The sequence below is a fragment of the Hemicordylus capensis genome, chromosome 1 (assembly GCF_027244095.1).
Source record: "Hemicordylus capensis ecotype Gifberg chromosome 1, rHemCap1.1.pri, whole genome shotgun sequence".
Taxonomy (NCBI): Eukaryota; Metazoa; Chordata; class Lepidosauria; order Squamata; family Cordylidae; genus Hemicordylus; species Hemicordylus capensis.
The window spans coordinates 447,381,934-447,406,595 of record NC_069657.1 but is presented as its reverse complement, the minus strand read 5'-3'; the positions used below and the strand labels follow the sequence as shown (position 1 = coordinate 447,406,595).

Sequence of the window (24,662 nt, the reverse complement as noted above, 5' to 3'; positions counted from 1 at the left end):
CCAGTGCTCCAAAGGCGGCTAGCCTGCCTAATTCCCCCTCCCCTTAAATGAGGTTAACTGAGCGAGTGCGCCATTAACCTCATTTGGGTGCTCATGTGTCACTGTGGCGCACAGCAACACATGAGTAGACCCCCTGCTGGGTGGCTGCAAGCAGCCTCCCAGGCTCGAGGGTATCTCCAGGATGCCCCGCGTGGCCCCCGATCCCTGCGGACGGAGCTGTGACGGAGCTGGCAGTCATGTGGGTGGCCGATCTGGCCTTTTGATCGTCTGCGGGGAGACCAGGCTAAGCTCACTCGCCCCACAGACCCAGAAGAAGCTCTTTTCACCGATCGTGAGAAGAGCTTCACTGTGCATGCGTGCGTGCGTGTCTGCCTGTTAAGTGCAACAACTGTTGTACGATATCGGCTCGAGATCTCTTTGTGCCTGAGACAGGGCACCAAATGCCATCCTCTCTGTGTGCACCCTCCTCAACTTTTTTTATTTTTATTTTTAAGGCAAGCACAGAATAGGCATCTTTCTGCCTCACTGGTGCTCCAGTAATCCGCTGCCTGAAGTGACTACCTCACCTCGCCTCACGAAAGGGCTGACTCCAAATGCCCGCTGTAGCCAGTTAGGCCTCTAATAATCACTTATGCCTCTTCTTCTGTTCATAGAGTCTGAAGTCTCTGTCACTTCACTGACTTTAAAAGTCTGTAATGCAAGACCGCCATGAAACTCATTCACTTCTGCCTATGGGCCAAATCACCAGTTTGGCTTTGCCTATCTTTTTTCCTTGTAGATAGCAGTCCACTCAGGATTGGTACTACGGCCTGAGAAGAGGGAGAGTTAATCGTTTCCCTTGCATCAGATCTCAACACAATCGCACACGCAAACACATACACACCCCTCTGAAGGTGCTGCTTCCTTTGTTGTTTGGTGCCAATTTAGCAACTTCCCTCTCAGAGGAAAGAGCAACCATAGAGTCAGGGCTATGGAGTGAGAGGAAAGGGTTAACGCCTCTCTGCAATCCCAGTCCTGATTGGGTGCTCCTGGAGTTGCCATTTACAAAGGGGAAAGGGAAATATGCAGGACCAGGTCAAATTTTGGGTTCTTTTTGCATCATCAACTTGTTTTTTGAATCCTAAAAGGTTTTAACTTGTCAACATTTAATATGTGAACTTTGGCCCTTAGAAATGGATAGTATTCTTAACATAAATATTTCTTAGACCGGACCCAGAGGAGTATCACATGAGCAGGGCAGCCCTTCTGTTTGTACGAGGTGGGGGGGGGATGTTTGACTGCCCTCTTCATCATCAGCCCTCTGTGCCACATCTCACACTGTGCCCAAGAGTCCTACAACATTCAGGATCACCTTTGGGGAGGCACCTGGGCCTACGGCATAGAAAGCCCCACTCTGCGCTGCTCATCACTGTTCTCTGGGACCGATAACTTGTCTGTAACTTCTCCTTTAGAGCAAGTTTTTACAACAGCAGGAGCTGTCTGATAAGAAATAAGCTTGTATCTAGATGCAATCGTCTATTCTGAAAGTATCTTCTCACGATAAGTATTATCAGCCATAACTTCTCCTTTAAGAGAGGAAATGTTTATACCAACAGAAGAGGAAGCTGCCCTCCATAAACCAATCTTGCAGGCCTACATACAGAATTATATCCTAAAGTAGGCCAGATCAGACAATATGTTTTCCCAGATCTACTTCTGCTAACTGAGCAAGGAGGTGCCTTTTGAAGTGGTGATTTAGCAAAGAGCTATTGTCCCTATCCAACCCCAGCACAGCATCCCTCGAATGGCTGTTCCTGGCGTGTTCCTTGTATTTTTTTTTAGATTGTGAATCCTTTTGGGAGAGGGAAACATCTTATTTATATTTAGATGTAAACTATGCAAACGTATTTATTTTTCTATGTCAAGTTTTGAGAACCTTTGTTGAAAAGCAGTCTATAAATATTTGTAGTTTATATACAGGCTCCCTACACTGGCTGGTTTTAAAACAGCTTTTAAGACCCACCTGTTTTCTCAGACTTTTAGTTAATTGATTAATTTTAAATTGCTTGTTTTAACCATTTTAACCCGCTTTATATTTGTTGTATTTTAAATTGTGTACACTGCCTAGGGGTGTGTGTGTGTGTATGTATATATCTCAGGTAGTATATAAATGTGATAAATACACACACACATAGTGGGGAGCAAGAGGCGTACCTTCTGTTCCTGCCCTCTTGGTGTGCCTGTCTCACTTCTTATACCAACTGGACACTTGCATATGGATGTGAGAAGGCCTACATGCATAAAATTTGCCATGTGCAGGCCAAGACTGTGCGGCCAATATCCCATATAATGTCCAAGAACCATCCGTACAAACTGGGTCCACATGACCTTGTGATGGGAAGACAGTTTGGGGCAAAAGACTGCCCTTCGTTTGTGCAATCTTGAGCCCTCACAACCCCATTTAAATGGAAAAAGAAACACAGAAGACCAGGATGAATTTAATTACTGATCCAGTTTGGCCCAGAAGGTCACTGAAATCAAGCTCTTCATAGGATCAGGCTGTCAGTGCAGAGGCTGCCCTTTCATGAGGCGAGGTGAGGCGGTCACCTCAGGCAGTGGGTTATGGGGGCACCAGCAAAGTGGCAACACCCACTGCTGCCACCCTTGAAGCAATTCTTCAGGGTCAATCTGACCCTTGCAAGCTTTGCAAGGAACGTCTCTCCTGACATGCTTGGAAAGCTTGCAAGATGTACAAGGAGAAAAGAGGAAGCTGCTAGTAACCTCCCTCCCTCCCTGCTCCCCATGCCACTTTCAAAGTTTGCCAGGGTCAGCTTTGAAATGGGGCTGGCCCACACAGGGTTGTGGGTCAAGACAGTTTTTGATGCCTTGCCTCAGGTGCTGCAATATCTTGCCTTGCAGGCATTGTAGAGCAGACAGAAGGAAGTAGTCCTCATGTTGTTATTTGTCTGCATAACACACTTTGGCAACTTTTGGGTTCAAAAGCATATCATCATCATCATCATCATCATCATCATCATCATCATCATCATCTCCTAACTTGAGTGACCAATCCAGTTCCTGTGTCAATTGTCATGAGACTTGATTCAGTACTACTTAGTCCTGTGTTAGCAAGGGTGTGTGAAATGCATCCTCTGACAGACATGGTACCTTTTTCCTCCGGCAGGTATCTGAAATCCATGGGGTCACTGACTTCTTGATCCGAGGGTCTCCGTAATTGCATCTTCACTGTCACCGGCTCGGTGATTTCTTCATAAAAGGGAGGGGTCCGGAAGACAATGGCCACTTGGCGATGCACGTCAGCCTGCGAGAACACGCCTTTGGCTTCCCATTCATTCATCACAAACCTGACCTCTATATCATCTGGTCACCCAGAATGGGTGGGGGAGGGGAAAACATACAAATAAAACACTGGAGTAGCATAAAAGGCAAACAAAATAAAGAGCCAGAGGCTGATATGCAGACTAAGTTACTCTTGAGCAGGTAAAGTGTGCCCTCGAGTCGGTGTCGACTCCTGGTGATCACAGAGCCCTGGGGTTGTCTTTAGTGGTTTGAGAAGTCCCTATTAAAATCAAGTAGTCCTTCGAGTAACCCCTGAGTAGTACTATTGAGTAACAGTCTGGATGTCAGCCAGTGTCTTTTCGTGTAAAACCCAGGAGGTCAAGAGTCTGTACTACTTCCTATTCCCACTGCAAATTTCACAACAACCTTACAAGGTTAATTTAGGTCATGGGAAAGTGACCTACTCAAGGCCACCCAGTACACTTTAGAGTGAGCAGTGACTGAAAGGGCAACCGAGTCAAAACCCTCAATCCACTGCACGATGCTATTGTTTAGAATGGTTGAAGGAGTGTCAGCTAACACAGGGCTTCTCAGACTTGGGTCCCTAGATGTAGTTGGAGCACAACCCCCATAATCTCCATTCACCTTGGGACTCAGCTCTGAGAACCCCTGCAGTAACCCCTTTCAGCAATTTATCTGCCGTCCCATTTTATTCTATTTTTATGTATTGCTCAATGTATATACTGCTTTTCATTAAAATTATCCCAAGCTGGTTTACAATATAGGTAAGACAATACCCAATTAAAACACAAAAAGTGGAGCTATTAATATAAATACAAAAATAATCTCTGTTTAAAATGGTTTAAAACTTCTTTAAAACAATCATACATAAACAACACAGAGCAACCGCAGTGAAAACTAATATCATTTAAAAGCCTGGGTGAAGAACCACATCTGTCTTTGTTTTCTAAAAACTGTGGTGGAAGCTGAGGAGTAGATGCCAGCTGGGAGAGCATTCCAAAGCCTGGGGGCCATGACTGAGAAGGCCCTGTCCCGCGTGCTCAATAGCCAAGCCTCTTTCATCATCAGCATGCGGAGCAGAGCCCCCTCCAGTGATCTTGTCTCATGCCTGCATCTTGATCCTAGCTTGCCTCTAGTCTCCATTCTAGTGGGGATGAGGCTATAGCTTTGTTGTAGAGCATCTGCTCTATCTGCAAGAAGTCCCAGTTTTAATCCCTGGCAGCATCTCCAGGTAGGAGAGGGAAAGACCCCTGCCTGAAACCTTAGACAATACTGAACTAGATGAACCAATGGTCTGACTAGGCAGCCTCCAATGGATCCTAGCCTGCCTCACCCTCCGTGGAACAATGAAGGAACCTTGCAGGGACAATTCACTGTGGATTTGCCCTTCTCCTCCAACATAGGAGGAAGTCTGGAGGAGGACAATTACCTTTCTGAACTTTGTCACACAGAAGGAAAATTTCATCTCCCCCTTTCACACTTCCGCAATTCTTGTTCACACGGCAGATTCTCAGTTCTGCCGAATTGGGAGCTCCTAGACAGAAACAGGAAACAATGAGCAAGGGAAAGAAGAGGAGAGTGGGGTCAGGTGGGGTGGGGTGGGGACATTACGGTAACTCAGACCTAAAAATAGCGGGGGAAAGAGGAAGTTCTGCTAGCAAGGGTGTTATCTGGAAGGACAGGTGAAGCAACTATAGCAGTAACCAACTTTAACAAATTGGTAGCAGCTCCAAAAGCAAACCCCTGCCATAAGTGTGTTGAGAAATGTATTACATCTCTCCAGAGCAGAGTAATCCACGTTGAAATTTGCAAACAAGCTAAACTCATCCATTGTTCCTGTTTGCCAGGAACACTTTTCCTTTGTGGAAGCAGCCGGGCGCCACAGCTTCTCCTCTATGAACTGGGCTCCCATTCCTTCCAACAGGGCTGTGCTGAACAGTCAGGTGGGCAAGGGTCGGGCAAGGCCCAGGGATAGTTGAGTGCATGAGCGAATGAGGAAATGTCTTCCAGACAACATTACGAAGCTCTGGTCCAAGCACATTTTAACTCAGCTTCCGCACACTTCGGTAGCCTTGTGTGGTCTTTTCCATTGCAAATTCATACTCTATCCATATGCACAACAGTGTCCTTGCGCGGTCTTAGCGGCGCTCCCTGCTGGCCAGCTCTTGCTTTCTGTGAAGGAGCATCATTCACCAGAATAACAGCAATCAAGTTCTTCACAGAAAGCAAGAGCTGGCCAGCAGGTAGCACCACTGAAATCGTGCATAGGGAAAGGGTGTGAATTCATGCTGCAGAGGAAAACACAAGCATCATAAAGTGTGTGGAAGCTGCGTAAAATTGTGCTTGGAACAGCACAGGCACAGCACTTCTTTATGAGGAGTCCATTGAGTGATGTGTGTACAAAGGTGTGTGTAGAGATCTGAAGGCCTGGGGGTGGGGGACTGGGAAAATGGGGGGGTCTTTTTTTTTTCATCCCTGCCCCCCCACCCACACATTTCCAGTTCATTTGTGGGGGAAACCAAGTGGGGATAAATTGGGGGGGGATCTTTCCCAACTATTTCTGTTTTTTTCCTGAGAAAGAACTGAGAGTGCATTATTGAGAGAGCATTACTTGGGTCAGGCAGGGAAACTGTCAGTTGCTGTCATTTCAACAGCTAGCCTTTAGTCACAACCCAGCTCCTAGATACTTACTGTTATCATAAACAGGGTTGGAGATGATCGGGCAAAGAGCACGGGTACAATGGCCATGTTCATCGGGGAGGAAAGCTTGGAAGCAGAGTCTCACCACGTTGAGATCGTATTCTTCAATAGCCAATAGCTGCTCTTCAGAGACTGTGAAAACAAAGACAGTTGCAAAAGTGAGGATTGAAATTTAGGCCCAAATATGGAGATACAGGGGCTCAGGCCTGACCTGAAAGCAACAGCCTCTTAACCTGAAATCTCCAGAGTCTGTGAGTGTGCTTTTCTTACCCCAATGATGAAGGAACATACACAATGGGAAGAAAAAAGGGGTCACTCCTGCATAATACGGAGATGGCAATTAAAGCTAGTGTAGTGAGTGCTGGACCAGCAGCAGAGTTATAGTTTGAAATGCAATGAAAGTTTGTGGCTTTATTCCTACTAAACCATGAAGTTCTCTGGGTGACTTTGGGCCTTTCACTATCTCTCAGTTCACAACCCTGTTCTGACTGACAGGCTGGTTTATATAGGAATATAGCAAGCTGCATACACTGAGTCAGACCATAGGTCTATCTAGTTCAGTACTGTCTTCACAGACTGGCAGCACCTTCTCCAAGGTTGCAGGCAGGAATCTCTCTCAGCCCTATCTTGGAGAAGCCAGGGAGGGAACTTGAAACCTTCTGCTCTTCCCAGAGCAGCTCATCCCCTGAGGGGAATATCTTGTAGTGCTCACAACATCAAGTCTCCCATTCATATGCAACCAGGGCAGACCCTGCTTAGCTATGGGGACAAGTCATGCTTGCTACCACAAGACCAGCTCTCCTCTCCACTGTTTACTTGGCTTTTCCTTTTAAAAAGAATATTTCTATTGCACTGCTGAAGAGGCAAGCTGTTCAGTCTTTCAAACTGACACTTAAAAGTGACTTGCCTCTTCATGCCATAGAAATGCCTGGCACTTTTCAATCTCTCTCTCCCCCCACCCCCCATTTTAACCATTGTTTGAGGGACCACTGAACTCCAGAGCTCAGCCAATCAGCATACCAGGTGGGTGGAACCCAGAGAGCCACTGGAAGGAAGAGAAGAGTTCTTAGAAGAAGCAGGCTGAGAGTGCAGAGGAGGACATGTTGCCTTGAAGGTTGGCTGGAGGAAAATATCTCTGCAGGTCTTGGAAAGCCAGAAGGGCAGAAAGCTTGATTCTCAATGAGGGTTTTGATGAGTTCAAGACAAAGGAAGCCAGGGCTTTGGCTTTGGGGAGTTAGTCTAGGGAAAGTTTGTTTAGTCAGATTTTGCATTAGACTTTCTGTTTCCGTGTGTGTGTGTTTTGTATATCCCTGATACTGGTCTAGTATTGTTTATCTGTAATGTAACTAAACTAAGAAACACTAGCCTTCGCCCATCCAACCAGGGCATTGTAAAAGACTCTTTAAGTTTTAATTGTGCTTTTGTATTTTCTTACATACCTGTTCCTCACAACGATTTTTAAAGCGTGTTACCTCAACTCCATCTGGGGTGCTTTTTGAAGTATTCTCATAACTTACTGAGGCACTTCACACGATCAAAGTGAAGCGCCTCAAGGTGTTGTGCACACAAGCAGAGTGCCTGCCCTAGGTGGCCAGATTGGCTGCCCACACAACTACCGGCTCCGTCACGGAGACGGTTGGGGTTGCAGGGATTGAGGGCTACCTGGCCCCCCAGAAATCCCAGGATGCCCTGCACGAGCATGCGGGGCATTCTGGGGAGACCCCCGAGGCTGGGAGGCTTGTTGGAGCCTCCTGGTTGGAGGTCTCCTTGTGAGCCGCCATGGTGCGAAGTTACGCCACGGTGTCTCACAGCCAGGGAAACCAGGACTTGCTCCGTTAACCTGGTTTAAGGGGAGGGGGAGTTAGGTGGGCTAGCCACTGTAGAACCACCGGGCTTGCCAGCGAGCCCAGTGGTTCTGACCCTCACTAGAAACTGGGCTGGTCTCCTTTAGCCCGGTTTCTAGTGATTATTAGAATAGCTTCACTGAGCATTTTTACCTGTAACTAAAAGCTGAGAAAGCCACAGACAGAAGCAATCTGTAACATTTGAATAGATTTTTTGTGTGTGTTCTTTTCTTTACAAGCCTCATCCGAGTGGATTTTTAACTCAGGGGAAGCGGGGGGCTGAAAGGGGACTTTTTCTCTGATGCAAAACACGCCTCAGAAGCTCAGCAGTTATTAGTTTTCCCACCACATGTAGGCTTGCACATGGAGGATTTTTGTATACTTTTCCAATAGCAAAATAAAGAGAGTTTTCCCTGGGATTTCTGTCCAAGCCCAGTGGGGATCAAGTTCTGTTGATAAGCGGGTGGTGGTGGCAGCCTTTAGAATCTACCAAAAATAAAGAAGAGTTTTAGGAGTAGCCTTTGCCAGAAAGCTCTGCAGGGAGGAGTCAGCATTTCTTTCCCTCACGTGAGCTTTCTTTGAGACAAAGGCTATAATCTGCTACACATGGCTTCTCCCAAAGAATCCTTGGAAGTGTATTTGGTGAGGTACTGGAAATTCCATTAGAGATCCCCAAGGTCCCTGCTCACAGATACCTTGGACCAGGTCTCACAATCAGTGAGACTTGGTTCAGCAGGGTGCACAGGGAGGGAGTCCTAGGTGGCCGGATTGGCGGCCCACACGATTTCCGGCTCCGTGACAGCAGGGGCTGGGGGGAGTGGGGGCCAATTGGCCCCCACAAGCTCCAGCATGCCCTGCCTGGCCGTTTACACGATCAACAAAAATTGGGCTAGGCTCTCGGTTTTTCTTGATCGTGAGAATAGCCCCCTTGTCTATTTAAGCAGCAGAATGAAGTGGGAGAACAAACTATACCATTTCAGACTTCTGGGGGTGGGGTCAGATTTTTGAATGCTCACTATAAACTCTCCCAGCAAAGAGAAAAGCAATACAGCAGGCTACAACATTTCCCTGATACACAGGGAGTTTTGCTTTGTTTGATTTTAACACAGGCAAATATTCAAAAGTGGTATTCCTCGCCTGCAGCAGTAAAGTACATTCTGCTACCTCATGTTGCCTTACATACAGATCCAGCTCAAACTAGAAATGTTCCCAGGATTCCCTGGGATGACAGAACGCCAAATGCTGCCACCTCTGCTCATCCGGCAGCACGCGGCATCTAGCCACCAACACTCCCCACCACCCGCCATTACCCGGCAGCATGCTAAGGTATAAAACACCACCATCCGCTCCTCCTCCTCCTCCTGCACTCCCAGATTGTTAAGAGGAAGAATGGAACCAAACAGACAAGTAAGGAGTAGCAACACTCGGCAGATGGTAGCCCCCTAATCCATCCCCAGAGGCAACTCAGTCATGAATTAGGGTTGGAGGTTTGGAGTGCGCATCATCCCAGGGGAGGTCCTTCCATGAGGCAGCGTAAGGTAGTGGCCTCAAGTGTGAGGAGGGATGGAAAATGTGGAAAGAGCCCTTTCTCATCACACTGGGGTGTGCTCTTTATTTCCTCCTCCTTGCCTTTGCCTCTTCTTTCCTCCATACCAGTGTTTCTCAACTGCCAGTCCGCGGACCAGTGCCAGTCCGCAAGGCATTGGGTACCGGTCCATGAGGCATCACTAATAAAAATCACCCCCCAAAAAAAACAAGTTTGGGCCGGCTTTTTTATTTTATTTTATTTGGCATGGGGCGGGGGAGGATAAGTTTTGCTTATTTCAAAAATCCAAAATTTGCATAGTTATTGGTGCATCAACCTCGGAACAGAAAAGTTTCAAGGAAGAACAATTTTAAGGTAGCAGTTTTCAGACTGTTCCTGGGAATTTTTTCGTTTCTCTGAAGCTTATCAGCAGTTCCTGGATGAGATGATCAGTTATGGCGGATAATCTTCCCAGAAAAACAGCAAGTGCATCGCTACAGATTTTCTTCTGCAGTGTAGAGATGCAAGGGAGTTTGGGGAGATCACACTCCGCACCCCATCCCACTCTCCCTTCCTGAGTAAAAGGTAAAGAGTTTGTTACGGGGAGCTCTCCCCTCCTCCCCGCAGCTACTGCCGCCGCTGTGCAGTGGCTTTTTAAAAAATGCCAAAGGGGGTGGGACTTTCTCCTTGCTCCCCTCCACCTTTGCTGCAGCTGCCATCGTGCCTAGGGCAGAGGGGAGGTTTTTCCTCCACCCCACTCCCCAAAGCTACTGCCGCCGCCATGCAGCAGCGTTTGTTTGTTTTTTTAAACCACCATGATGGGACTTTCTCCTTGCCCCCACCCTTGCTGAGGCTGCTGCTGACATCTCCAAAGGGGGTAGAAGAAACTGAGGAGCAGCAAGCCACTCCTCAGATTTTGCTGCCATAGGCAGATGCCTCCTCTGCCTCTCCGGTAATCTGCCATTGCCCACCCACCATACCCTCCCATGAATGGCATTCAGAGAGAGGGGGGGAAAGGGCAGCACAGTACTTTTCCTCTTCCCTTCCTAGGAAGGAAGGAAGGAAGGATTTTCAGATAAAAAGAGAAAGGGGAGGGAGGGAAGGGGGCATTGTCTGATGCTTCAACTTTGGGTAGAAGGAAAGTCATGGGCTGGCATCATGCCTGTCCCTGGTAAATCAGTATCAATTTACTGATTTACTGTCCCTGGTAAATCAGTAATAAATTTGAAGGTCTTAAAGGAGTACTTGGGAGTCACCTTAAATATGTGTATTGCATCGCCAGCTTATCAATTTATACAAAGACTAGGGTTGGAGCAACCCCGTATTAGGGCGATACATCGGTTGGTGTGGATTTGTGAACAACATGTGAAGGCAAAAAGTTCTTTTAAGTACTTATTGAAATTACTGCCAGAGTGTGTGTAATAAGCAGTTGATCCACAGAAGATGGAGGAACAACACTGAGGCTGGCGTTTGTTTGTTTTTAACATGCTTTTAACATTTTAAACATTTTTACAAGGTATATTTTTTTCACATAATAAATTTGAAGGTCTTAAAGGAGTACTTGGGAGTCACCTTAATGCATATTGAAGCACCAGCTTGTCAATTTATATGGATTTATGCATTGTCTAGGCACAGGCCATTGCAATGAAAGAATTTATATCTATATATAATTCTCTAAGGCATACCCGTGGCTAATCCTGTGCGTGGCAGCTCTCGCGAGACTTCACAAGCAGAAGCACCTGATTGGGCAGTGGGGATTCCATATGCAGATAGGAAGGAGAAACCTGTGAGAGCAGAAGCACCATGGTGATTGGGCAGTGGGGATTCCATATGCAGAAAGGGGGGAGGAGCCTGTGGCGCCATGGTGACTGGGCAATGGGGATTCCATATGCAGATAGGGAGGAAGAGCCTGTGATGGTTAAGATCAGTTGGAATGCAACTGTTACTGGTCGGAAGATGTGCTTGATTGAAGAGGAATGTGTATGTATGTATGTATGTATGTATGTAAAAGGATAATGGTCTGCGAAGAGAGGGGTCATGAGGGAAGAAAGAGCCCCTTCAGGAGAAGGAGGCTGCCGCTGTGTTAATTAGATGAGGAAACAAGATGAACAAGGTCTATTAACTTAGGAAGGGAGAGGGAGGGAGGGAGAGGAAGCAAGACAGAGGGGAAGAGCAAGTGGAGCAGAAAGAAAGAGAGAAAAAGAACGGAGGAGGAAAGCGAAAGAAGGAAAGGTGAGGGACGGGCCCAAGCCTGTCAGTAGCCTGAGGGGAACAAGCGGCAATGGTGGCAGTGCCGGCAAGGAAGGGCCCAGTCAACCACTGCTGCTATTTGGGGCTACTGAGGCCATTGGTGAAGGGAGGGAGGCAGGCAAGGGACAGGCCCGGGCCTGTCAGCGGCCTGAGGGGAACAAGTGGCCATGGCGGTGGCAGCAGCAAGGAAGGGCCCGGTCAACCACTGCTGCTGCTCCTCCTGTGGGGAGGAGCGGGGCTCAGGTGAGTGTGGGGAGGTCTCTGGGGCTAGGGGGCTTCAGCTTGGCCAACAGACACCAGCAATGCTTCAGCCTTGAGTTATAGGGGTGAGGGGTGGAGTAAAGTGATGGAGGAGTGACCAAGAGGGGTGAGAGGGATGGAAGCAATGGGATGGAGGAGGAGGAGCAGCAGCAGGAGCAGGAGTGCAGCTCAGGTGAGGGTGGAGAGATCTTTGAGGTGAGGGGGGCTGTGGCAGGGGGTGAGGGGAGCAATCAAGTACTAGTGTGCAGATGCTATGTGTGGGTTAAGCTAGTATCAACTATATGCCATAAACAACAACAAATATTTATATACTGCTTTTCAACAAAAGTTTACACAGAGAAATAACAGATAGATAGATAGATAGATAGATAGATAGATAGATAGATAGATAAGATGGCTCCCTGTCCCCAAAGTGCTCACAGTTTTAAAAGAACCATAAGATAAACACCAGCAACAGTCACTGAAGGTACTGTGCTGTGGTTGGGTATAATCTAAAATTTAGATTATAACAGCAGACATTTATAAAACGGTGACAAGGAAAAATTCATTCCAGATTACATTATATAAAACCTCCTCTTAATTTTTTTGCCGTAGTACATAAAGACACCCTGTGACACCCCCCTGTGAGACACATAAAGATGTCAATCAGCAAAGACATCTTTGCTGATGATACACTTTTTCCTTCTCCTTCCTGTGGCTGGTAATTATTGGGTGGGGGGAGCCTTCCACTGGCAGCAAAGCAAGACACACACACACCCGTCCCACGGTAAATAGCAGTTGAGGTGGCAGAGGGAGGGGGCTGGCACAATCCAGATTTGGACCATGGCGAGAGCCAATAATTAATGCCCCCCTTCCCTCAATGCCATGTTCCCAATCCACATGGACCCTGATCCAGGTGCTATTTAGTTTTTTAAACCTCCTGAGTACATTATTTAAGCATACACTTAACTTTAAGCATAGTCTGACCCTTCAAATGCACAGTGTTAAAGGTTATCAAATACATAGGGATTTCATACATAGGTACTCAAAAGAGTACCTTTGGTGAACTCTCTGATAAACCCCCATGTATTTATATACCTTTGAAGGTTAAAAAAATAATAATTGAAAATCGCTCTAGTAAGGTATCAACACAGAACAGGCACAATTGAAGAATAAAACTGCCTAGAGAAATACATCTCAGGTGGTATAGAAATATGATAGGTAGGTAGGTAGGTAGGTAGGTAGGTAGGTAGGTAGGTAGATAGATAGATAGATAGATAGATAGATAGATAGATAGATAGATAGATAGATAGATAGATCCAACATTGAATAGCTGCTTCTGAGTCCTGAGAATGAGTGAATATAAACTCATCTCCTTTTCAGAAGGGATTCCCTATCCCTCAATAGGAAACTGATTTGTGTGATATGTAATTGGATGGGAATTACAACATCCAGAAGCGATATGAACAGCTACAAAGCAGGGACAAGTTATTACTATTTATTTCCTTTAAGCTGCAAAAATGAAAGTGAGAATCAACCATGAAAACAAACCACCAAGAGGTTTTCTTGCACAAGACTAGTGACATGAAGGGGAGCTGAGCAAGAACATAACTGTGCGCTTGTGCAGATCCCATTCACTTTAATGGGGCCTATAAACTGCCAAGTGATTTTACCAAAGGTCTACAATTACATGTACGGTTGTGCTGCTCCTATTAATTTTTCAATGCATAGGAGAACTTCCAAATAGGTTATGTTCCAGAGAAATGCCAATTCTCCAGTTTAGCCACCCTTTGTGGCAGGAGTGCTTTGGTGCACATGTGGAACTCCCTGTACAAGGTCTTCCCAATTCACTTCAGTGAAGGGAGATAGCACTGCATGCACATCTGTTTGCACATGCTGCAGCTCCACCTGCATCATCACAGCACATGCAGCAAGGTGCAATCTGTTACTTGTCACATCCGGTAAAAAAATAAAATACTACAATCTACCGCTCAAAAGAGGAAGTGTATGCCTCTTGGGCTATTTTTAAATGCCACTTCCTATTACATGAAGAAAATAGAGCATGGTAAACACTCATTTTTTCCTTTACCGACACGACACCAGTACTTATAATTCCTGTAGCCTTATTTGTAAGCACTTCATAGACATGATTCCAGTTATCCTGCTAACTGGACAAAGAGGCACCTTTTATCGTGGTGATTCTCTTTATTTAGCAGGGGGAGAGTAACTGGCCCTATTCACCCCCAGCACAGTACCTCCAGTGACTGTTGCTGGTGTGTGTCTTATGTTTCTTTTTAGAATGTGAGCCCTTTGGGGACAGGGATTCATCTTATCTTATTTCTCTGTGTAAACCACCCTGAGCCGTTTTTGGAAGGGCGGTATAGAAATCAAATTATCATCATCATCATCATCCTTACACATAACCATGTAGGGTAGAGCAGCATTATTATCCCCATATGACAGATGAGGATGTGTGCGACTGGGGCATGTTATTTACACAACAGCTTAACCGAAGAGGGCAGCCCCTCTGCTTTCTTCAACCAGAAGGCAAAAACAAGATGCAGAAAGGGAGGTCCATGAACAGAATCCTGTGGTTTGTATAGTGTTCAACCCAGGGCTGCACCACTCTGGCCCTTCAGCTATTGCTGGACTACAACTTCCATCATCCGAAGCCACAGTGCCCAATAGTCAGGGATGATGGGAGTTGTAGTCCCACAAGAGCTGGAGGGCCAAAGTGGTGTCGTGCTGATCTAACCCTTTCCCCACAATGCTGTTTTCCTGATTAAAACCCTACCCTGTCCCATAAGCCGCTCTGCAGGGCAAAAGATAACAGATATCATCAGAATGTCTGTGTGTATTGCCCTAACGGGCAAATAACAGCTTCTGGGATGAGGCAATTTTGAACAAGAAGACGGCTTGTGGGGGAAGGTTTAAATCAGGGGTATCCAACCTTGGTCCTCCAGCTGCTGCTGGACTACAACTCCCATCATCCCCAGCAATGGTGGCCAATAGTTACGGATGATGGGAGTTGTAGGCCAGCATCTGCAGGAGGGCCAAGGTTGGACACCCTGAGTTACCCACCCAACCCCCGGCCGCCTTTCCCCTGCACCACGGTCCTAGTACAAACCGCTCTCCCTGCCACAGCTGCTATTAACAATTGGTGGTGTGTGGGGGGACCAGGAGATCCTATTCACAAATATTCTGTACCACATTTAGTTTGTCCCTCAGTAGTTTATTGGTTTCTTCTTCTTCTTACTACTACTACTTCTATTGAGAACAAGGATCAGGGCAAGAGAGTTCAGTCTCACTCTCCGCCAGGGGCGGATGTGTTCAAAGAACCTGGGGCCCCAGCTCCTGAGGGCCCCCCCAGCTCCTGAGGGCCCCCCCAGCTCCACCCCTCCCTATTTTCTTCATTATCTCTCTCACTCCAAGGGGCCGCTGCGGAGAGGGGCAGACACAGGCCCCTTCTCCCCGACACAGCTACGCCACTGACTCACTCCCACTCTACTCTAGGCATCTGGGATGACTGGAAGCAGCCCAAGAGGAATTCGCATTACCTGACTTTCTCAGGAGCCCAGTGTGGGGCAAGAGATAATTAAACCTTAGAAGCTGCATTCACACTTCAAGGCAGTTCATACAACTGAAAACTGTTTGGGAACTCTGCAGCACTCCCAGTTTTTGCTAGTGTGTGAGCAAACAACTAGATAGGAGGAGGGGGGCATGATCATGTGTGAGGCAGGAGCTGGGGAGGACAGCACCATCCTACTCAGCTTTCATACCTGGCATTTGACCGAGGCAGGAGAAAAAGCTGTCCTACCCTGCTCCTACCTCACACACAATCACTCCCCGCTCCTCCTACCTAGTTGTTTGCTCTCACACAACCAAAAATTGGGAGCACGCACTGCTCCCAAACCGATTGGAAATGTTGTGCCGAACATGCAGTCAACATGTGTGAAAAACTGTAGGTTGCAATGAGATCTGGACGTGCTTTCACTATATGCAGATTGTTTGTGCGTTGAATGTACAGGTGGCCCTCGTTATCTGTGGGGGTTCCATTCCCGCCAATTAGCATGAATATGGAAATCTTGCCTCTCTGGAAATCCAGGGGTTAGATTCCTTACTCTAAAAAAATGTCAAAAAAAGCAGGAAGGGAGCAGAAATACAGGTAGGAATGCATAGTATCTTGTTCTCTAGGTCTCCAGATATGCCACCAAAAAACCCCAAATCCTCTTTTTTTTGTTTTTGTTTTAATTTAATTTTATTTTTAAATAAAGAAAAGCCTCAAAATGGCAGCCGGAAATGACATCAGAAGTCATTTCCGGCCACTCAGGAACCGCGGATAGGCGAAAATTGCCTATATTTAATGCCGCAGATAAAGAAATTAGGTCTCTGATTCATCTGCAAATACACAAAACTGCGACCCATGGATAACAAGAGTCTCCTGTACCATTGAGATTGTACTAAAGTACAATGCCAAAGTCTGCCATACAACACTCAAGAGGCATCCACTCGTCCCCAGCCCATGTTCAGGGGACACATGGAAGAAAAGGAGACTGTGCGCTGCCCACACCTCCTGCTGTCCACACTTTGGACAAGAGTGGACTCTTCTATCCTTTTCTTTACTTCCTCTTCCAAAAGAAGATGGTGAGTAGAGACAGAGGAGCCAGCCATTGTAGCAGCAGTGGTGGTGGTGGTTTGGTGGCGCCCACATGGAGAGTACTCTGGTGAGGAGGAGAGAGGAGAGCCCTGGCAGAGGGATGAGACAAGAGGAAGCACTTCCTAGTATGGGGGAGGATAAAAGGGGGAAGCATGCCCTTGTTGGGGTCAGGACAGGCTTTGGCACCTCACTTCAGGAACCCAAAGACCATGAGTTTCACCTGCACAGAGCCATACGCTATGAATGACTCCATCTTGTCTGGATTAATTTTCATTTTAGTCACCCTCATCCACCCCGTAACAATTTCCAGGCAGTTATTCAAGAGTGAGATTGCAACACCTGTTTCAGATGGAAAGGAGAAGTAGAGTCGAGTGTCATCAGCAGCCTACTGATGACACCATATTCCCAAATGTTGGGTGAGCTCTATTAAGAGTTCTGTGTAGATGTTCAAGAGCATAGGAGATAAAATAGATTCCTGGGGATCCATCTTCTGGAAATGATCAGTAAGGCAGAAGCAGAACTATTACAACATAGTGCCCCATAGACCCAATCTACATCGTGAGCACAGAAGGATACTGGAAATGATGGTACCCAACTCAAAGCCACAGAGAAGCCTGAAGAAACAGGTGCTGACATATCTGTGATGCACAAGGCCCTACTTGAGGGCCATCCACTGGCCAATAGATCTATAATATATACTGAAGGGGGCCATGTAAAGAAGGGGATGCCTTTAGTGCAGTTGCCTATCCAGATTGGGTAAGGGCAAGGTGAATAGGAGTTTGCAATCTGGGATCATTGCCCCGTGGCTATGCTGATTGGTCACAACTGAATCTCACACATGTGGGACACCTTGTGTCCAGGGGAGAAAGATCCTTAACAGGAGGGGCTACGGCACTGGTTTCAACCCACCTGCAGTTACCAACCCCAAATCCCTTCAAAGCCCACCCCAAACTCATGGACAGCAGAAGAACGCACAGTAGGCAAGGGTAAGACCACCGAAAGTACACTAGCACTCCTTCCTAAAGCTGGGTTCCCCACTAAGACTTTGAGTGAGGAGCTGAGTGAAGGTGGCCTCCCAGAAGCCACCCCAGTATGCACTTCCCAGCCTAATCGGGGTCCAGAAGCTGAACCTGATGAATTAGCAAACAGCTCCCAGGTTGTAGGAGCGGAGGCCCTTCGGAAGGCACAAGACAATGACCAGAGCCTAGATAAGATCAGAGAGATGGTGGAAAGAGATCAACCAGCCCTTGGCATATACCAGAAATCCAGGTACCTTAAGAAGGATCGACTGTTGTACCAGAAATTCCTTCCAAAGGGGCAGCAGATCAGGTACGACCTCAAAAACAATTTATAGTACCCACAGAATACTGTATGAACCTACTAAGCTTAGCTCACAATCACTCCAGCGGACACATGGGGGTGGGTCAGACCAAAGAGAGACTAAGACAAAACATTTATTGGGAGGGCTATGGCCCAGATGTGTCCAACTATGTGAAATCCTGTGATATCTGTCAGTGGGTGGATACCAGCCAAGACAAGGCTAAAGCCCCATTACAACCACTTCCTGTAATGGAACTTCCCTTCCAGAGGGTGGCAGTGGACATTATGGGACCCATTCAACCTAAGACCCACCATGGCAATATATCCTTACATTGGTGGATCATGTTAGCAGGTGGCCAGAGACAGTTGCCTGGAGCTGCACTGATGCCAAGAATGTGAGTCAAGCATTAATTGACCTATTTGCCAGCATTTGGTGACCACTAAAGATCCTTTCTGATACCGGCACTAACTTTATGGCAGGAGTAATGAAGAAGAAGTAATGAATGAAGGAGTAATGAATGAATGCACCACTGAGAAAACTTAAAGGCCAAGTTGAAGACAGATCATCCTGGAGAGAATCTATGTAGTCGCTAAAAGTTGACACTGACTTGACAGCACTTAATCAATCAATCAAATGAAGAAGTTATGGGCTGTTCATGGCACTCAGCAGTTGGTGTCAGTCTCCTATCACCCCCGCAAAAAACAGCCTGGTAGATAAATTTAATGGGACTTTGGGGACCATGGTGTGGACGTTTATTAATGGACATTCTAATAATTGGGACCTAGTGCTGCCCCAGTTGTTGTTGGCATACAGCGCTGTACTGCAACCCCTAGCCTTGGTTTCTCTCCCTTCGAACTTGTATATGGGAGGGAATTTCAGGGCCCACTTGAGTTAATTCGCCACCAGTGGGAAGGAGGAGGAACCCCCATGAAGGTCAACATCCTTGACTTGGGACCAGCTCCAGAACACTCTTCAGGAGATCTTACAACTTGCTCATGAAAGTCTACGAAAGGCAAAAAAAGGAACAGAAGGCCTGATATGATGAACATGCCCAGAAACACTTGCTTGAACCAGGGGATCAAGCATTGGTTCTCAGACCAGTCCGCACTAACAAAAACGCAGGCAGAATGGCAAGGGCCTTACTGGGTTAAGGAAATACTAGGGACCGCAAACTATTTGGTTGAGTTCCCAGGGACACAGCTAAAGCCCAGAATTTACCATGTAAACACCCTCAAGCCCTATTTCAGCTGTGAGGCTATGATGCTCAATATCATTGTTGAGCTAATGGAAGGGCTGACTGTCCCTGATCATATGTGTTTGGGGACTGAAAGGGAAGAGAGGTGGAAGAAATTCCCTGGACCGTTACTTTGTCAGAGGCACAGAGAACAGAAGCCTGTAAATTGTGTACCCAGTTTGCTGCTCAGTTTTCTGCTTTACCAGGGCACACTACCTTGGTAACTCACTCCATCAAAACCAGCGAAGGACGTCCCGTGTGCAAAGGTCCTTACCATACTGGAAACGTAAGGCCATAAAGAAAAAAATTGGGGAAATGCTGGCTCTGGACTTAATTAGAACTTCTCAGAGTCCCTGGGCCTCCCCTGTTGTTCTAGCAGACGAATCTGGGGGTGAAATAAGGTTTTGTGTGAACTATTGGGAGCTGAATAAAAGACCATCCCCATCAGCTACCCAATGCCTAAGGTTGATGATCTGCTGGAGCAGCTGGGGAGGGCTAAGTTCATCAGTACATTGGACTTGACTAAAGGGTATTGGCAAATGCCACCAGATGAAGAGGATCAGGAGTACCTAACCTTTGTTACCCACCAGGGCCTCTATGAATTCCTGGTTTCGCCTTTCAGACCTAGGAATGCCCCAGCCACCTTTCAAAGGCTGATTAATCAAATTCTCAGGGGATTGGGAGACTTTGCAATGGCCTACCTTGATTATGTAGCCATCTTCGCAAATACCTGGAAGAATCACCTAAAGCATCTTGAAACAGTGCTGTAACACATCAAGGATGCTGGACATACAATCAAGGCCAAGAAATGCCAGATTGGACTCAGTCAAGAGAACTACCTGAGGCATATGTTGGGATAAGGCACCATCTCAACTCTACCTAATGCTAAAAACAATTATTGTTGCATAGTTGATTCAGTGGGCTTGACTTATCCATCATACTTTATTGTACTTAACCATTTTTTCTTTAGGTTGTAACTAGGTTGAATTATCTCCATTAAAGGCACCAGTTAAACCTGTTGAAATTTGTCACCTGATTCAATGCAGGCCGTGAAAACTTCTCACTCGCTGGGTCTTGTTTTAAGCAGAGGAGTGTAGTGATAGTAAGACTTTAGGGGAGGACTAGCTGCTGGAGAATTGGGAGGCTGGAGAAAGCAGGAAGGCCCCGTCCGTGAGTGATATGCTAGGGACCAATTCAAGTGAGTACATTTTATCATATGTGGTGGACTTGTAATAAACCCCAATCATTTTGGAAGCAAATTCATTCAAAAATGGAGCAGATTTTGGAAACCAAAATTCCCCCTTTATTAATTTTAAAATTTGACAAGGTCATCATCTATTTCCAAGATCAGGGTTTGATTTGTGGGTTGTTCTGTATACCTATGGTTGTTATCTTTGCATTCAGACCAGCAGACAATGTAAAATTACAGCTTTTCTTTTGTATTCTCCGACTTGCTTTAAGATTTCTACTTTGTTCTCTGTTTCAAGAGTAGTAACAATGTTTTACCTTGTTCTTATTATCTTAATAAAACTTACAAAATTTTTAAAAAATAGATGCGTGAGGGAAATTATTTTCCTTTATGATATTGCTTGCATCTGATTTGCCTGGTTAATTAAACTCTCTCTCTTACAATCCGCTTTATGAAGAGGCAATTGTTCATATTGCATACTCTTGTTTTCTTTTTAATGTAAATAATAAACCCTTGTTGCTGAAGTGTGCTACTCTTCATTTTGGGTCTGCCTTAGTCACACACCTTTGAAGACCTAGGACTGCTCAGCCCTTTTAGGGAGGGTTTTGCCACTTTACCCCTCCAGGAATCTTATATGGAGAATGCATTTTCCCACATCAAAATAAAGTGGAGAGTGCCAGCCTACTGTGAATCCCTTACAGACAAGGATTCACCCCAGTGAACTCCCCACTCCTCCTCTGGTTCTGGTAGGAGCTATGACAGGAGTATTACGCTCCAGTGTGAGCAGCCCAGGTCCAGTTCCTGTACTGAAGCTTACAGCAGTGGTTCTCAAACTTGGATCCCCAGATATTGCTGGATTACAATTCCCATCATCCCCAGCTACAATGGCCCAAGGAGAACATGGGAGTTGTAGTCCAAGCACGCCCCAGTAAGGGATTCTTGCTACAAGTCCGTCATGAACATCCGTATTCTTATACTGTATGTACAGGGAGAGTTGAAGTTGAGAGAGAAGAACGCCTTCTCAGACTACTCATGGCAGAGGTAAGATTTAAACTGGAGATGGTCCGGCTAATGCAGGGGTGGCCCAAGGTACTGTGGCGCCCGAGGCAAGGTGCACCACAGTACCTCTCCTCTCCTTTAGGAGAGGAGGGCTGGTCGTGTGGTAGCAAGCATGACTTGTCCCCATAGCTAAGCAGGGTCTGCCCTGGTTGCATCTGAATGGGAGACTTGATGTGTGAGCCCTGCAAGATCTTCCCCTCAGGGGATGATGGAGCCGCTCTGGGAAGAGCCTCTAGGTTCCAAGTACCCTCCCAGGTAGCATCTCCAAGATAGGACAAGATTTTTTTTTTTTTTTAATAGGACAAGATTTTTTTATTGAACCAACAAACTACCAAAGCATACAGTACGTTGCCAAAGCACAATTATATACAAAGTGGTTGTTTGTACATGATATATCTACAAACATTTACACACAAGGATTTGGAAACCCACAAGGTTATGAAGTATATGCAGGTAGTACTGTAACTCGGGGGTGGGGGATTTCAAGTCACATCAGGTAATCGGGGCGGGGGGGGGGTACGTCCGACGTCCATTTCCACAATTTGTCCCATTGCTGTTTAGAAGAGATACTCTTGTCTTTTTGCACATAACCATACAAACTTTTCCAGAAGAGATTTACTGTCTCATCTGCGTGAACCTCTTGGTCATGTCTTCCCTTCCTATTCCTATGCAGGAGCATTGCGTAAATGACATACAGGTTTACTAACCTGATTACGAGAAGGGGAACGTTCCAATTCCCTAGTATGAGGACACCCGTTCTGTCCCGTTTCCTTGAATGATTCCTGCCCGCAACCTTGGAGAAGCCGCTGCCAGTCTGTGAAGACAATACTGAGCTAGACAGACCAATGGTCTGACTCAGTATATGGCAGCTTCCTAGGTTCCTAAGGTCCAGAATGCTGTCTTGCTCCAGTTAGAGGCTAGCCCTCTTTCAAAACCGAGCCTTGAAAGCTTTGAAAGTGTAATGGGGGTGGGGGTAAGGAGAAGGGGTTGCTAGCAGCCCCTCCTCCCTTTTTTTAGTTTAACGAAATAGATCAGATTGACATTAACTACCGTATATTCAAGAGCTCTGGAATAATGAGTCTGAATACCCTGTTCTTTTAAGTCTGTGGTGAATGGCTTTGAAGGCAGTGAGGCATTCCTCGCCTGCTTTGAGAATGAGGCTGGCACAACAGAAATATTTATTTCCTATTTACTGGGCACTCCAGCTAACATTCAATAAAGGTTGGTTACAAGTCACCTGTTGGTTGAAGATAGAAACAGAAACACTGACACATATGGCTTAGTCTTCTCCTATTATTGTTTCGTTTTGGTCTGAAATTCACAAGATGGTTAATATGACTTTGCAGTTATCTTAGTTGGTTAAGGATGTCCATGTGCTTTTGGAGTATATTCCTAGTATATGGAATCTATCCTTATGTCAAGAATGATGAACCCTTCAAGCATGGGGAGTTGCTAAAAGGGTTACTAAACAACATTGGAAGGGCATATCCACACCCAACCTCCAATTCTGGATAACTGATATGTGTTCCCTGTTGGCATTTGAATGGGTTTTTTTCCTGTCAGAATGGTAAAGAGGAGGTATTGTTAGTGGTCTAACTGTAATGAACTCTCTTCATGCTTCTTACAAGCCTTGCAAAGAGTCTGGGGAATGGTGTTCCTTGCAAAGCTTGCAAGGCTCATGTTGGTCCCAAATAACAGCTCTGATAGCAATGGCCATAGGCAGCATACCTCACCTTGCCTCATGATAGGGCCGCCCTGGGCTCACACTTATAGCCACTCCTCTACACTGATTATCACCGGGCAATGGTCACTTCATTAGTCAAAGGGATATTCTAAAAGGAAAATATTTATACAGCTCAGTGCTGAAGAGGGAGGAGAATCAAAAAGTGCTCAGCTTCCTCTTCTTGGCCTTACTCACCATTTGTAAATGCCTGCACTCACTCTAGCACCAAAGAAACAAAAGTCAACAGAGAGTGTGCTACAGCGCAAGGCCACACATTCCCTGTGGTTCGACACTCTAAAAAACATCTCTGTCTGCTGTGGGCAAGACAGAGGCTCTCCTTCCCTTCTTATGGAGTAGTACTGCTGTGAACACTCAGACAAGTTCTCATGGCGGAAGTGAGTTGTAAAATGAAGGCCAACAAGCAAACACACAGTCCTAAGAGATTTAGGAGACCTTTTTAAAGAAGCACTTTAAAAAAAAAAGAAAAAAGTGGGGCTGTATGCCCCCTCTTCCACCCTCAAGGCCACCAAATTCAACCAAAAGTTATCCAGTAAGAACTTTTAGCCCAGCAATGCTCATGACGCAGAAAGTTCCATTCTTAGGTTCTGCCCCGATTGATACCAGAATTTTTGCGGCCATGTGTGGGCAAACCATCGGCTGTGCCCTGTGGTTACCCGAGCTAATTCTGCTGCGTGAGCACAATGCATATCATCCCCTTTCATCTCCACCACATTTCACATGGGATGGGATAAGCATCTCATGATCATGAAGGAAGCGGGCTTCTGTGTCACAAAGGCTGCAGTCGTGCAAATGGTACTGTGGGTTTAAGCACAAGCAGCTTAAATGCAACCTAAAGCAGAGTTGCCATGCCCTCCGGAATTCCGGGTTTCACCCAGATTTCAAGGATCTCGCCCAGATTGTTTAGCCCACCCAGATCCACCTGGATTTTAGCTTTCATTTTTTAAAAACAAAAAACAACACACAAGCTAAGCTCTAGCCCTTGTAGAAGCAGAATTATGGAGCAAAACGTGCAGTCACTCTTCTGTTCAAAAATCATTTTAAAGCCAATTTACATAATATGCAAATTAGGCACCCGGATTTGGAAAGCCAGAATATGGCAACTCTAACCTAAAGGGACCGTAGCACCCTAACTGTGCCCAAATGCCCTTCTGGATTCTTAAGAATTAGCACAGCAAAGGTAACAAAAGATATTCCATGATGTCAGAGTTTGGTGAAAATGTCCAGGTCTAAAACGAGCCTTATACACCAGACACATCCAGCTGCTGTGGCACATCCTTAGCTGAGTCCCATGACCCAATGAACACATTTGTCACCTACCTCGGACCCACCCCCCACTCCCCTCCCAGCACACCACACACACAACACCTACTAACATAACACACTGGGTGACCAAAGCACCACCTCTCATTCACCCACTCCTCCATCCCATGACTCAAACATTAAACACTCACCCACACTTAAGTTCCTTCTTGCTTGCTTGGGCTCAGACTCCCACAACTTTTCCCCTTCCCTCCCCCCCACTTCCATTCATGCAGAAGTGCCAGATCTCGAGTCCCCAGACATTGTTGCACTAAACTACCATAACCCCCAGCCATAATG

At 46.3% G+C, this 24,662-nt stretch overlaps 1 protein-coding gene across 2 annotated transcripts in view; it reads right to left on the bottom strand.

Annotated features, from left to right (window-relative positions):
* The window catches only part of REL (REL proto-oncogene, NF-kB subunit), an 83,890-nt gene that overhangs the window by 15,646 nt on the left and 43,582 nt on the right, over positions 1-24,662 (bottom strand). For both annotated transcript variants that reach the window (XM_053247026.1, XM_053247033.1), the window contains exons 5-7: positions 5,992-6,132; positions 4,730-4,834; positions 3,148-3,360 (exon numbers count right to left, since the gene is read on the bottom strand). In XM_053247026.1, the coding sequence (XP_053103001.1) occupies positions 3,148-3,360; positions 4,730-4,834; positions 5,992-6,132 (459 nt within the window). The remainder of the gene's footprint in view (positions 1-3,147; positions 3,361-4,729; positions 4,835-5,991; positions 6,133-24,662) is intronic.